The sequence below is a fragment of the Labrus bergylta genome, chromosome 3 (assembly GCF_963930695.1).
Source record: "Labrus bergylta chromosome 3, fLabBer1.1, whole genome shotgun sequence".
Classification (NCBI taxonomy): Eukaryota; Metazoa; Chordata; class Actinopteri; order Labriformes; family Labridae; genus Labrus; species Labrus bergylta.
In genome coordinates this window covers 12,781,567-12,796,879 of record NC_089197.1, presented here as the reverse complement: position 1 = coordinate 12,796,879, position 15,313 = coordinate 12,781,567, and the positions used below count along the sequence as shown (strand labels likewise).

The window sequence follows — 15,313 nt, the reverse complement described above, 5'->3', positions numbered from 1 at the left end:
GAGATAAGCTCTTTAAAAATCTGTTTTAACTCTTTAAGTGTTAATACAATGATTTCCTTTAATTTATCAAAAAGTTATAGACAAGAACGTGTTTATTTATTTCCAACTTTTAATGTAAAATACAAAACAATACAAGACTTGCTGACATGACAGGAAAGAATCATTTTGCTCATTTGTCCTTCTCTTTCTGCTCCTTCTCTTTCTTGTCCTTCTCAGCCTTGGCCTCCTCAGCCTCGTGCTTCTTGATGAGCTCCTCCACCTCTTTCTGTTTCAGCACTTTGATTTTTGTTTTCCCGTCTTCTCGTGTCAGGGTGGCAATTTCAACTGAAACAACCAAAGCAAAATAACAATGTGTTATACTAGTATAAATGAAGAAATTGCATCTAAAAGATCTTTAGCAACAAGGTAGGAAACACATTCTGTCCATAATACCTGTTATAATACCTCTGAATGAAAGTCAAACTAGAAGCTTTTACTGAAAATAAGTGCTGAAGTTTTCTTTGATCCGATTCTGAGGCCTGATGTTATAGTTCTTTAAGTCTGCAACTTTATATTACTTATTTTCCGCAGTTCTTATTTTCATTTCACATGCATTAAATAACAAAAAGATTGATTGAGAGCATTTCAAACTCACCTTTCTCTGCTGAGAGTTTGCTGACATCCATGGTTTTGTTGAGGACTTTGACAGCCAAAGCCAGAGCAGAGGACAGAGTCATTTCTCCCTCTTTGTAGTCCTGTTTCAACATGGACACTGCAGACTGATGCAAAAGAGGTCAACAAATCAAACAGGGAGGAAGTATAGGAGGAATTAAGCACAATATATCGTCACGTTTATTGCAGAAACTTCTGGATCTTTACTAAAACAGCTCTGGTATCTGTAATGTAAGATGCCAGTAACTACTGACATTCAGATATACATTAATAAACCAACAGCGTTGGCTAAAGTATGCAATGTTTATGTGTTACAAAAAAAAAAAAAGAGTTTTACAAGCAGATCCAAAACAACTGTTGACAAACTAAGTACCGTACATCTTCTGAATAACTCTAAGCTAAGTATTCAGGACTAATAAAAACACTGAATGGTATATCTGTTAAGACCATATTGCTGACTATCATCATCAGGGTCATTTCAGACTTACAGCACTGTTGTTCCCGATACAGGTTGCCTTCCAGCCACCATAGTTGCCACTGGGGTCACTCTGGTACAACTGGAAGCCGTAGTGTTTGTCCCAGCCCATGTAGAGCAGAGAAACACCAAACGGTCTCTTCCCTGTTTAGACAAACCACTGAGCTGTTAGAGAATGTCAAAATCTGTTTGCAAGTTCTTTTGTAGGTATTTCACCAATGAATCATCTGATAAATGTGTTTTGGGCAGATGTCTTTAAACATACATATTGCATTTTTAAAGACGGACAAAATGTTGATCCCAAGGATAAGTTAAATTAGTCTGCTTGACTCTTTAAGTAAAATGAAGGCATACAAACTATAAACTCATCATACCTCCGAACTGTGTGTACGCCTGCTTGATGTCACACAGTGCTGTCACCAACTGCTCGCATGGAATTGGCTCTTGGTACTGCAATAAATATCTGAAGAGAAATTTTGTGGGTCAATGGCCAGAGGTGACTGTGTTGCAATGGTAGAAACTGAAGTACCAACATCGAGAAAAGCTTAAAATGAGGATACTGCATCTAGCATCACCACTGGTTGGCAATTTTCCCCTGGAACTCACCTCTGTGCAATTAGCCGCAGCTCATTTGTCAGTACATTAGCATCTGATGTGATCCCAGCAACACTGCAGGCCAAGTCTCTGAAAAAATAGATGTTCACACACATGAGCCCTTGCGAAAGGGGTGAGTTAGTCAGCATGATAAAAATTAGCCAAGTTCAGTTCACTCACTCGTTGAGTTTGTAGATCTTCTCAGAGAAGAAAACCTCGTCAAGAAGTTTGTGGATGTTGCGCCTCTCTGCCGCTAAAAGCACTCCATCCTTAGCTAGAATCCCCAGACAGGTTCCAGCGTGACCGATCGCTTCCATAGCATACTCCACCTGATACAGGCGTCCTGCAAAATTTAAACACGACGATTATACTGATTACAATGTTACAATTCACTTAGCAGACGCTTTTATCCAAAGCGACGTGCATCAGAAGTAAGTACAACACTAATCCAGTCATACACCGCCACCACAGCAGCTGGAGCAATGTAGGGTTAAGTGTCTTGCCCAAGGACACATCGGACATGTTGCCCAGCTGGGGATCGAACCTTTCGGTCGAGAGGCGACGACTCTACCAACTGAGCCACAGCCACCTGATTATTCTTTGCAAAGGGCGTCTACAATCCTGACGGGCATGAGTATCTCTATAGATATACTGTTTATACTGGTGAAGTCAGGAAGTTACACAAGGAGCTGGAACTCAAGTCGACTGACATTTTCTCAGGAGTTTTAGCTGCATGTCACAATATTCAGTTAAAATCATTTTGTGAAAGCGGTGTTACCAAGTCAAAAAATAACTATTCTCTCTAATCAAGCAATTAAATTAAACTCCCAATCGTGTACAATTGATTTCATTCACTTCCCAAGACACAACTATATGGTAGAAGTTTCATTAAGAGTTCATATCATTGGCAAAAACTAATATTCTTTCTTATGGTACCACATTTGTGTCAAAGTTGCATAATGTACTAAACCCTAATTAAAATGTAATGTTGATAGGATAAAAACAGTTATCTTGTCTCAATATTATAGCAAAATAGTATCTTACCCTCAGGAGAAAATATGGTTGTTCTGGAGTCATATCTTCGAGACTAAACAACAAAGGAAGAAAAAATATTGTTAAATAAGCAGAAGCATGCAATAAATATTAATAATAATAATATTGATAATAATAATAATAATATTGATGATAATAATAATAATAATAATAACAATATTATTAATAATAATATTGATAATAATAATATTAATAATATTGGTTATAATAATAATAATAATAATAATAATATTGATTGTAGATTTATATTTCAGTAAAATAACTACTCACCATGTTTCAGTGTAAATATCCTGCAAAATAAAACATAAACATGAAAAGTCATGGCAGCAGAATTTAACCGGTAAATAAACATTTATATTGATATGAGTTTGAGTCTTTATTATACAGAAGTCGATATCAAAATGTGAACAATAGATTTCACAATAACTGTGTGCACGCGTTTACTCACAAATGCGATTAAAAAACACTTTTACATCATGCCTCAGTATCTGACAGCTAACCAGCTAACCAGCTAACTTCAGGGAAGAATGAATCTGCAATATATGGAGAAGCTAGCTCGTTAGCATGCTGGCTAACTCGTCTACAATACAGAAGCTCTCTCCGGCTTCAAACAGACCGTGTTACCTGAAAACTGTGGTTTACTAACAACATACTGGTTTTAACAGTGACATATTAATATGTAACTTTTAAGTGTAATGGTCTTACTTTGCGTTGTTCTCCACAGGCTGAGCAGTTCACTACTTTCAGTTTTGATGTCTCCTCAACACACCGTGATGCTCCGGCAGTGACGTCACTGTTCAACACCGCCACCTGCCTGTGGGAGGACCGATCAACTTCCTGTTACGAGCGGCATTTCTTCTTCGTCTTTGGATTTTATTGGCAGCTGGCATCCAAAAAGTTGCATTACTGCCATCTGCTGGATTTAATTATTACTCACGTTCCTAAATCCGCCTCAATAAACCTTTTCTCAAGAGAGATTTAAACAAGCATCTCCGTCCTTTCTCTACGGAAGCCCATTTCCGCCAGTTAAAAAAATAAAAATGAAAATAATAAAGTCATAATAATGAGATATAAAGTCATAATAATGAGATATAAAGTCGAAATTACGAGATATAAAGTCATAATAATGAGATAAAAGTCGAAATTATGAGATATAAAGTCGAAATTACGAGATATAAAGTCATAATAATGAGATAAAAGTCAAAATTATGAGATATAAAGTCATAATAATGAGATAAAAGTCAAAATTATGAGATATAAAGTCATAATAATGAGATAAGTCAAAATATTGAAATTATGAGACTTTATTATTTTCATTTTTTTTTTTTACTGGCGGAAATGGGCTTCCATATTTCCCTCTCTCCCCACACTATTACACTATTAAATCTCTTCTTACGAGTCCCTCTCTCCCCACACTATTACAAAATACTTTTTAAATCTCTTCTCATGAGTCCCTCTCTCTCCATTTCTGACATCATGTTCTGTCTATGTGCTACATACTTTATACATTTAATAACTACATGTTCATTCTGCTAGATTGCATATCTCACAAAGACCGGATGAATGTTTTCTAATGATATGTAGAGTGCTATTTAAATTACTGTGACCAATTCTTAACCTGGACATTACGCCCTCCTCTCTTCTGTTGCTCCCTCTGTGTTTTACTTTATCTATTTCCCTCTGAATTGAATATAAATGTCTTCCCTGATTGTCTGATTGTTCCAATATTGATGCCATTCCTACGATCAGCATTTTTTAAATTCAATATCTTTTATTGAGCAAGTAAATCGGACATACATTCAACAATATATTTCAGACTCGTTTTTTATAGTTATTACAATTGTGCATGTAACCCTGATGTTATTTGAAGCTCAGATATATTGATAGGCACAGGGGTAATATTTAAATAAGGTAGTTAAAAAATAAAGTGCAATAACATGCAATGTAAAGAACAGAGAAACAAACAGAGTACAAAAAATACTAAAATAAAAAAGTAAAAAACCCACCCCCCACGACCCTTAGAGACCTTCACTCTTCAACCATCTCAGTTGTTGTACAGTGTGTGCTATAGACGAGGACTGTTGTATTCGGCCAGCAGTTGCAAAATATGATACAAGAGGTTTCCAGGTTTTAGTGAATTGTTGAAGTCTGTCCTTCAGAACATATCTTATCTTTTCCAAATGGAGAGTGTTAGTTAGATTTTCTAACCACATTTTAGAGGTAGGAACAGTTGCACTTTTCCACAAAGTAAGAACTATTTTTTTTGCCGTCATAAGACAATAAGAGAGAAAGTGATCAGCCTTTCTTTTTTTTTTTTTTTTTACAATATCACATTCGTTCATGTCACCTCCCGGGCTCTGTAGTAACCATAGACTGTATAGACATAGTAGAAAATAAATAAAAATGCACATAAACAAGAGGAAGTTACACACACCAGAGCTCATGTTTTTTTATATTTCAAGCATTTCTTAGTCATTCAATAACCTTTAACAGAATCAGAATCAGCTTTATTGGCCAGGTATGCTTAAACACACAATCTTACTTGGGTAAACTGTGCTCTCTTTGTACAAAGGTATAACATTAAATATCAACAATAAACATATAAGCAAAGACTAATATCTACAAGGCTATATAAGATACTAGTGCAGTGGTGAGTAGTGTAAAAGATGCTGAAGTAAACATGAGTTTATTTTACTTTACTTGTGTCTTATGAACTTTTTTGTTCCTAATGTTAGATATATAAGTGCTATATTGTCCCAGTTCATTAATAAAGTGAAAGAAAGTTGGTTGGGATCCAGTGCTTTTTTTTTTCTCATGAATATGGAGTTTGCAAAAAAAAAAAGTGTGTAAAATACAACATTTAATTTCCCATCTTTCCTGGGTTAAAGTATAACAGTATTATCAAACTGAAATTGCATGAAATAACACGTAGGCTGCCTCTCCTGTAGATGAGGATGAGCCGCTGTATACATGTAGAATTGAGCTTATATAGAGTAATAAATCATTTATCTACGGTCTGTTGTTAGATGACCACAGTAATTGGACAACTACGTTTTACTCTGCCGTTATTTAACTAATGTATATGTTTGATTTTTATTTTTATTTTTAATAATTTTATCCCTTTTTTTCCTGTTTTCTTGAGCTGCTGTAATCCAAACGTTTCCCCCATGGGGGATCAATAAAGTTTATCTATCTTTACTTGTAAAAAAGCACTACTGAAGCAAAAATAGAGTTTGACATCAGTGAAGACACATAAAAGGAAACAAGCTCGTCATTCAATTTTTTAAAAAGGAAAGAGGATTGATTGAAGTATGTTTTTTTTCTCTTTCGCCTTTTTTTTTTTTTTGGTCAGATCCAGTCCGATAGGTGGCGCTAATGTACCTTTAAGCTTGTTTGCGAATCAAAGCAAAGAAAGAAGAAGAAGAAGAAGAAGAAGAAAACACAGCTGTGTCATTGGTCGGTGTTTGAATGGGAACAGGAAAATATTTTTTCACAGTTAGCTAATAAGGAGCTAACCATCGAGTTGACCACAACCACAACCATCGAGTTGATATAATCGTGTAAGCTTTAATTCACTGAGTGCCCGGATGTATCAATCGAGCGACGACGTGAAGTTTGAAGTCTGATCGATGCGACTGAAATGGCTTCAAAATAATCATCCGACGAGGTGAGTGTGTGCTAAACGCTAAACCTCAGAGGGCTTTAGATCAGAGTTAGATAACACAAACATCCACCAAAACATCATGAAATCACCTGGAGACGGTCCTGATTTACTGAACACCAGGCTGTGTGATGCTGTGACTTACTTTGAATGTTTTTTATAAACGTGATTAACCAACAAACTCTCGAATCTTTAAATCATCTCTCTGTTGGTTTCACTCGGTGTCCTCTTGACTGTGTCGACTACAAACTGCTGCTTCATGTTACGACCGAGAAGAAGAAGCGAGATCTGTAACAACACGGTCATAACAACGACATTTATCGTCCTGATTGCAAGCTTTAAATCCGTGTAGTTAGAAAGGGTTGTCTTGCTGTGTGTGACCTTTGACCTGTCCAACAAAGACACCTGGGGATACGTGTCAATGCTCAAGGAGAAAGAAAAAAGCACAGCCTTCTTTAAGGTTATATTGACACTTTACTGTCAGAATAAGGATGTAAATAAAGCCATCTTTTCAGGACATTGCTTTTCAGAGGGTTTTGTTTTTATCTTAAAGGCAAAGGTCACAAAAGAGGTGGTGTCCTTTCTGTGATCAATATCAGGTTATGCGTTTAGTTAAACCTTTTTATTCCCTCAGTCTGGACACATTATTGCTGCTGCAGTTTGGAGAGAAGATATATTAAATACATATCGGCTGGGGGTAAGATGTAAGCTGTTTTCCTTCTCCTGCTGTGGTTATATTATATGTCTCTGTCACGTTGTGTCAAATCTGATCTTTGAAAAATGATATCGTGGCTTTTTGCCTTTATTTGGATAGTAAAAAGCTGAAGAGAGACGGTCAATCTGGGGAGATTGTGGAGGAATAAATGCACCAAAAGGTGTCAGGAACCTGAGGGTTAGCGCAACACTTTCTTGAGTAATATCCAGGTTAAGTAATCCAGTTTTGACAATGATTATTTGTTCTCCTTTTTTTTTTTGCCTTTAGTAATGATTACAACTTTAGGTGGATGAAGTTTCCTCAGTTTTAATTGTAAACTCAATCCATTCGGTATGTCGACGCAATGTTTACATCCTCACTAAACTGCGACGTTGAACTGACCTCACTGTTGTTCACGCCGCCAGGCAGGAATCATTCTGATGAAGGGGCATCTTCAGCTGGCAGGATGCAGCAGAAAAGGAACATCCAGATCATCGAGTGGGAGGACCTCGACAAAAGGAAGTTCTACTCTTTCGGGGTGTTCATGACAATGACCATCCGGGCCACTGTCTATCCGGCCACACTCATCCGCACTCGGCTTCAGGTGCAGCGGGGACAATCCCTCTACAACGGCACCTTCGATGCCTTCTTTAAGATTCTGCGGGCGGAGGGCGTCCGTGGCCTTTATCGCGGCTTCATGGTTAACACCCTCACGCTCATCTCCGGCCAGGCTTACATCACCACCTATGAACTGGTTAGGAAGTACGTCTCCCAGTACTCTGAGGACAATACAGTCAAGTCTCTGGTGGCGGGCGGCGCAGCCTCTCTGGTTGCTCAGAGCATCACTGTTCCCATAGATGTTGTGTCTCAGCAGCTCATGATGCAGGGCCAAGGCGAGCACCTCACCCGCTTTCGTCTGAATTCTAACACTGAGAAGGGAAAGCCCAAAAAAGTGTTCGGCCAAACCAGGAACATTATGACCCAGATTTTTGCTGCTGATGGCTTCAGGGGCTTCTACAGGGGATATGTGGCTTCTTTACTAACGTATATCCCAAACAGTGCTGTCTGGTGGCCTTTCTATCATTTCTATGCAGGTAAGCAGATCATTCTTCTGTTTTCTAAACTATAAAGCATCGCACTAATCGCACTTTCTGTGTCTGTATTTGATCAGATTTAGTGAATGTAATTGTACCAGTCTGTGCCCTGTGGTTGACTTACTGTCTGTATGTGTGATATTCTACAGAGCAGCTCTCTCAGTTGGCTCCCAGTGACTGCCCTCATCTGATTCTACAAGCCACAGCGGGACCTCTGGCTGCTGCTACTGCCTCAACTGTCACCAACCCGATGGATGTGGTCAGAGCCAGAGTACAGGTAACTACTATCACTGCATTTCAAAACAAGGGCATCCTATGATCATTTTGGGGCTGCTATAATTATCATTCAAATCCCAGTAAAACTTGATCTGGAGAGGTTGTTTTTTTTTGATTATCCAACATTTTAGATACAGCAAGAAGTGTATCTATAAGTGGTACATGGTTCATGGTGGTTCAAGCATCTTAACTAAAGATGAATTTGTTTCCTCTGTCCATGTGGGGAAAGGTGGCAGTTACGTGTATCAGAGTCTGTTGTGTTCAAATGTTGAATGGAGTGAGGTGGAAAAGATATGCCCCGAAGGTTTAGTGTGGCAACATTTAGTTAAATTGTAAATGAAATTCATCTTCACGTCTACAAAGAGGCAAACATTTGTTTTGGTTTGTGATTTCAAATAATCCCACAGCATGCACTGCCTGTATGTTTTTGTTTAGGTTGAAGGGAGGACTTCAGTCATGGAGACGTTCAGGCAGCTGATCAAAGAGGAGGGCGCCTGGGGACTGACCAAAGGACTGTCTGCTCGCATCATTTCCTCCACGCCCACCGCCATCGTAATGGTGGTTGGCTACGAGACGCTAAAGAAACTGAGTTTGAGGCCCGAGCTGGTGGACTCGAGACACTGGTAGAAGAAACCTGGACACACTATATATGGACCATGTGCCATTTTAGCCCTCACATTAGACTTAGACGAGAGAGAGGTTTGTTTTAAATAACAGCCCAGGGAACAAAATGGAAACACTTTAAACAAACACCTGCGTAATGCTTTACCTAGTATGTAGTAGTTGAACATTATTCCAGATTGATTACATAACCATTAACATTCACACCAGACTGAGGCTTGTTTAGTGCAATTGAGTGTTTTGAATGAGATGTTTTCACATGCAGATACAGATGCAGACAAGTTAATGAAACCATAAATGATTCATTTTCAAAAGAAAGGCTGATGGGTAGTAGAGGTGTGAGTAAAAATTAGATTTATGTAAAAATCGAGATCTTACCTTCTGAGATTTTAAATAGATTCATAACTTCCAAAATAGTTGTTTTCTTTTTTTGTGTGTGTGGCTAATCAGTCACTCCTTGCTAAGAGATAAAGCTCGCTCTTTAACTCAGCAGGATGCCAAATGGAGCAACAAGAAATCCAGCCAGTCCCACAGATGACTGGAGTGGATCCTGAAGTATTTACTAATTCATAAATAGACTTTGAATCATGAATCCAGATTAGATTCTGAATCGAATCGTGAACCCAAGGATCGAAATCTAATTGTGAGACACCCAAAGATTCCCAGCCCTAATGAGTAGTATATCTGATTTTTTTTTTAAATCAGATGTTAAAAATTAATCTAAGTGACCACTAATGAACCATTAGAAGTTTGTGATGGTGTAGGGACTCGTGTTTTCTGTATTTTCTTTGCCTTGTCACTGCCTCTGTAGACATGGACGCGTCCAGACAAACATGGAAAAACATTTATTATATATATATATATATATAAACATATAAAACATATGTTAGGTTTCTGTGACGAACACCTTGTTGTGTTTCTTGTGTTACTCAAGAGCACAACCTTTTTAACACGATTTGAATTTGATACTAGCTGCTTCCGATTGGGTTACACGTTCACCAAAGAGAAAACAAAGCAGAGCCCATTTTAAGGAAACATGGAACAGCACAGCAAACAGTGCACAGCGTTTGATTGATTGTGATCGAATGCTGCTGTTTGACTGAAGAGTGCAACCTTCACAATCTCTCTCTATGCTTTTGAGAAAATAAGATTACTGACACATTTTAAACTCATTTTTTGTGCTACTAGTGAGATGGTTATAATAGTAAGCTGTGTTTGCATCCATATGAACAGCTGGCTGTGATCAGAGTTCAGACATGAATGTTCAAACTGTCCCTGTCCTTACACGCTGGCTTCTTTGTCTATCCTGCATTTCCTCTATGTCTGCCTTTTTAAATCGCTGCCTTCATCGTCTGCTGAAAGTCAAGAGAAGAACATTAGATTATAGAACCGTCGTTTTGTGGCAGCGTCTGTGTTTGTATTTAATTGGCATTTGTCTTGAAACCTTTACCGACTGAATCATAGAAGGAAAACAGTAAACATACAGTACAATATTCTCCTCTGCACTCCTGTAACATCTGCTGACTGTAGAAGACATTGCAGTGATGGAGCTGGTGAATGAACAGCAGATTTAGTTGCTGAGCTGCTTTTTCAAACCCGAGAGCTGAAGGAGACCGAAATTACGAAAGCAGGAGTAATGCAGTTTCCCTGTTGTGTCACTAACATTCTGAGTGCAATAATGTAAATGTTTTATTACCTTCAGCACAAAAATGTGATTATATATTTCCTGTAAATTGTGTGAAAAACATGTTGAATGAAATGTGTTGGAAGTGAATTTCTTTTCTGGTCCATGTTTCTGGGATTATGACCACTGAAGTATCCAAATGTGTTGTTACATTCTGTCTGATCTTACCTGGTCTGACATGCAGAATGTGGCTTTTGAGGAAAGTTTATGCTTTTTAAAATCATATATATATATATATATATAAAGGTAAACATTTAACTGTGACGTAACATGTCACATTTTTGAGATGGGAATCACAGAATGGGCTGTATTGGATGAATAGAGGCAGTTCTTATCTGAACTCAGGTCTAGATGAACTCTGGTACATCGTTTGGATTCATTAGCAGTTCTAACACATTTTCATGCAGTGATACACATACACTTCAATTGTTTTTCCCTTTTCAAGGTTTCTTTTACTAAAACCTGTGAGTGGTGTGTGAGAGAAGGGAATCCAACAAACTGCTGGAATAAAATTGAACACAGTTGTTGATCATTTTCTTTGCACAGCTCTCAAATCAAAGTGGGATTGTGTGATTTGTCTTCTGTGGTGAATCAGAACCTGACTGACAGAAACGTAACACATTTTGTTTCACACCATGGTTCATCTCTGTGTCTGGTTTGTTCGGTAAATAAAACGTTAAATGGTAAATTGACTTGAGCTTGTGTAGAGCTTCTCTAGTCTTCTGATGATTCAAAGCGCTTTTACACCGCAGGTCACACCTTCACACACTGATGCCAGAGGTTTCTTATGTAAAGTGACCATCAGAAGTAACTAATCCCATTCATACACTGAGGGAGCAGGGGTCAAGTGTTTTGCCCAAGGACACGTCGACGTGTGGCTGCAAAATCACATTGGCTTTCTCATTATTTCCATGCAGATAAGTCTACATGCTCTCATTTGTTTCTTAATCTAAATGCTCAAATGAATCCCAACAAATTCATTTTTAAGGAGGATACCATTATGATCATTTCAGTGTTAAAATGTAGGCTGATTAAAATCTATTTTCACAAGAAAACATGAAGGACTAATTCTTTTTTGAGTGTAGCCCTTAGACTTTGTTTCAGTGACAGTTACAACAAAGAAAGAATCAAATGAGAAATGATGCTTCATACGTCATCTCTCTTTGGCTTTTCTTTTCCTCATCTTTTTTCTTTTTTTATCAGCCAACTTCCAGTACACGCCAATATTTCTATTTCTGTGAGGAGCTCAAAGGTTGATAGATCTGCTCTCTGTTTACTTTCATCATATACCAGACAGGTGAGCTGCTCACTAGTCTGGAATACAGTTTAGTCTTTTGTTAAGTCTGGTCTTAATCTCAAATACCCTTAAAACACTGATGAAACATGAAACAAATACATTCAATGTTCTAGAAGAGTCTTTTGTAAACTTTAACATGAGACCTCATCAGATACAACACGGTGGTGGATTCACTTAGAGTACTTTTACAGTTAGATAATAAATACAGATGGAGATAGAAGGCATGACATGTCCCTGATTTAAAAATATATTACATAAGAACATGAAGAGGCTTTGTGTGAACATGTCAACATTGTGTTCCTGTTGTCCTCAGGGAGTGTGTGTTGTGCTGATAAGGAGGTGTGGGAGGAGGAGAAGATAATGTGTTTTCTTGATGTTCTCGTAGAAGGTGACCTCACGGCAGAGGTCATATCTCATTTAGGTAGTTTGGTAACAGGATGAAAGGATCTACTCGGGTAAGGTCATTTTTAAAGGTCTTTTTTTTTCCTGATAGATTTGGCTGATTGGACCTGAAGTTGTCAGTTTTTATGTTGTATCATTATTGCCTAAAAGTCTAGCCAGGGACAAGGACTGCAAATCAGCCATGGCTGGAAGTCCTACATCGCTTCAGTTGCACTTTAATTTGATGTAACAATGCCTACATGTAATGTCCCTGATTGATTAAAAAAAAGAAGTAATCAAACAATCTTTATTTGTAGAGCACCAACATGTAACAAATGTTATCTCAGGACACAAAGAGCAGGTCTGGATGGTACTCTCTGGTATACTCTGTTAACTTGCAGTACAATACTGGTAATGAAGGGGGAGGAGAATCAAATTCTGAGTCTTGTCGCTCATAATTATTCAATTATTTCTCATTTAATACAGGAAATGTGTCACGTTTTTGTTTTTGATGAACCTGACTTCATTTTATCTAATATAAGAAATAATATGTGGGATTCATTTTTTAATTTCTCCTTCAGGGCAGTTAGGGGAACAAAGTTAAAAGTGGTGAAGAAATGTTACAAAAACATTCAATTCAAACCTGAACAAATTGCCTCCCTGGGTGTAGCAGCATAAAAATGAAACAGGAAATATTTGGGGTCAAAATGAACTTTTTTACATTGTGGATATGTATGTGAATATGACTTTTAATGTTGTGAAAATATCAGCTTATTAAGCTCTGGCAAACAAATCACTGGAAAACGTCAACGCCAGTCCAGCCTGTGGATAGAAAAAACCCTTTTAAAGCCTTAAATAGACCAGCCAGCATAACGCCTGCAGTCCTTTGTTTCATAATCAGGACAATAGATGGCAGCAGACTGTTCCCTTACATCCTACATTACCTTTTTAAAGGGTCACTTTCCCTTTTGGAAATCAAACCCTGCAGAGACAAATGCTGTGATGAATGAAACAAACAGGGAGGGCGACACGGAGCTGACACTTCAGGCTGGATGACGGAGTGCTCCCAGTTCTGCTCTCTACATTAATTATCCCGCCGTGTCTGGAAGGCACTTTGTCAAAAAGATGGACGAGGAGCCGTCAGAGAGGAACAAATCTGACTCGGCCGGGGTTAGAGGAAGGGCCTCTCATTCTCATGGGGGGTAATAGTGACAGCTGTGTGTGTGTGTGTGTGTGTGAGGGGCGAATAAAAGGTAGGATAGTGAATGGAAAGACAGGAGAATAGTTTTAACAAGACTGTTATGTAATCTTTGTTGCTGCGTTGGCCACGATTTAGAGAATTGAAAGCAGCAAAGGACAAAAAGAAAATCAAATTTAAACTCTGAACTGTATTTCTATTGGTCCTGTGTCCCCTGGTTTTAGTACGTTGAACTTTCTGAGCCCCAGCACAATGTGAATGTATACAAATAATATGTTTTTAAATGCAGCTTCCCCTTCTTTAACTCTGTCTTAATACAAGATTCAGATTGCACACTTGTACGCTGAGAGAGTGTTTGGTTGCTCTTCCTTCTCTCTGTCCTGGCTTTGAAATGACCTCCTTCTTATGCAATGATGTTTGGAATATCTTTTGCGATTTCAGTTATGTGGGGGATTGATTTACTTGATTTGTGTAGTCACACGGCCAGTGCTTCACATGAACCACTTTATTCAGACAGAAAGTCAACTGTGGATTACTTTCCTTTAACTGGCTTTAGGTGTAAATATCTTCACGGGCATTTTGGAGGAACTGATCAGATTTACACAAGATGTAGGCGTAATGAATATTGAGTATATTTTGAGAGTTCAAGCATGCAGACTGATCCTTTAAACAGTATTTCTGCCAAACTATCCGAGTAGTGTCAACTGGTGACAACGATGTGTTTCGTGAGTTGGATCTTTTATTCACAATATTAGAAAATGAGAAACAAATCAAATAAAACATGTTTGGGCGACTTGGTCTGGAACATTAAATGATGAGATAAGAGGTCATAGTTGTGAGATTAAAGGTCAATAGTATGAGAAAGGATACCAAGGTTATGACACAACATTTTAGAGGTAGGAGATAAAAAGGTGATATAATGAAACAAAAAGCTAGTTTGAGAAGAAAACATATAAAATAACTCATGAATATAAGACAGATGGTCATAACTATGAGATTGAAAATCAAAGTTCATAATTATGAGACAGAAAGTTGTGAGATAAAAAGTACGACTATCTATTTCATATTTTGGCTTTTTATATCATTTAATGACTTCCAACGAGGTAATTTAAAAAACACATTTAAGTTTGACTGGATTTAACCAGATGTGAATTTCTGGAAGTGCTTTACACTGTCTCTTTAAAAACAGTTTCTATAAATCATGTTTTGAAAAAGAGACACGTCACTCCAGTCTTCTTCTTTTAGTGCTAAAACAGATTTAACCACTAAGGCTTTGAGACTAAACATCTGTTTTAATCCACCATTAATTTTTCAAATAACCTCACAATGAGATGGTGGAGTAAATGAGACGAGGCATGAAGACCAACACGCTGAATTATAATATAGCAGGATCATGAAAATAAATCTTAAATGAGAATAAAACCATCAAGAATGTGTGTGTGTGTGTGTGTGTGTGTGTGTGTGTGTGTGTGTGTGTGTGTGTGTGTGTGTGTGTGTGTGTGTGGTGTGTGTTTAATTGTGTGGAAGAGGAGGTTGAGATGGAGGGGTTGGGGGGGGGGGGGGGGGGGGGGGGGGGGGTCTGTCATGTGGGATCACTGATCAAGGGGAGGAGAGAAGAGGGGAGAACAGGCTTG

General features: G+C 38.0%; 2 protein-coding genes across 2 annotated transcripts; one reads left to right on the top strand and one right to left on the bottom strand.

Moving 5' to 3' along the window:
* Positions 1-91: 91 nt before the first annotated feature.
* Positions 92-3,604, bottom strand: LOC109986839 (proteasome subunit alpha type-4). Its single transcript, XM_020637680.3, has 9 exons — positions 3,479-3,604; positions 3,044-3,063; positions 2,765-2,807; positions 1,901-2,063; positions 1,733-1,810; positions 1,501-1,589; positions 1,140-1,270; positions 635-758; positions 92-324 (listed from the first exon to the last, which is right to left on the bottom strand). Exons 2-9 carry the CDS (start codon positions 3,044-3,046, stop codon positions 170-172), a joined length of 786 nt encoding a protein of 261 aa, XP_020493336.1. The 5' UTR covers positions 3,047-3,063; positions 3,479-3,604; the 3' UTR covers positions 92-169.
* Positions 3,605-6,200: 2,596 nt separating this feature from the next.
* On the top strand, positions 6,201-11,495 carry LOC109986858 (solute carrier family 25 member 44). Its single transcript, XM_020637707.3, has 4 exons — positions 6,201-6,440; positions 7,554-8,222; positions 8,372-8,499; positions 8,934-11,495. The coding sequence occupies exons 2-4, from the start codon at positions 7,595-7,597 to the stop codon at positions 9,123-9,125; spliced, it is 948 nt and encodes a 315-aa protein (XP_020493363.1). The 5' UTR covers positions 6,201-6,440; positions 7,554-7,594; the 3' UTR covers positions 9,126-11,495.
* Positions 11,496-15,313: the final 3,818 nt, after the last annotated feature.

Coding starts and splice junctions, on each gene's coding strand:
- LOC109986858 (XM_020637707.3), top strand. CDS start 7,595: ATGCAGCAGAAAAGGAACATCCAGATCATCGAGTGGGAGGACCTCGAC. Junction 8,223..8,371: donor TTTCTATCATTTCTATGCAG/GTAAGCAGATCA, acceptor GATATTCTACAG/AGCAGCTCTCTCAGTTGGCT. Junction 8,500..8,933: donor TGGTCAGAGCCAGAGTACAG/GTAACTACTATC, acceptor GTTTTTGTTTAG/GTTGAAGGGAGGACTTCAGT.
- LOC109986839 (XM_020637680.3), bottom strand. Junction 1,811..1,900: donor AAGATCTACAAACTCAACGA/GTGAGTGAACTG, acceptor CTATTTTTTCAG/AGACTTGGCCTGCAGTGTTG. Junction 1,271..1,500: donor GGCGTACACACAGTTCGGAG/GTATGATGAGTT, acceptor TTGTCTAAACAG/GGAAGAGACCGTTTGGTGTT.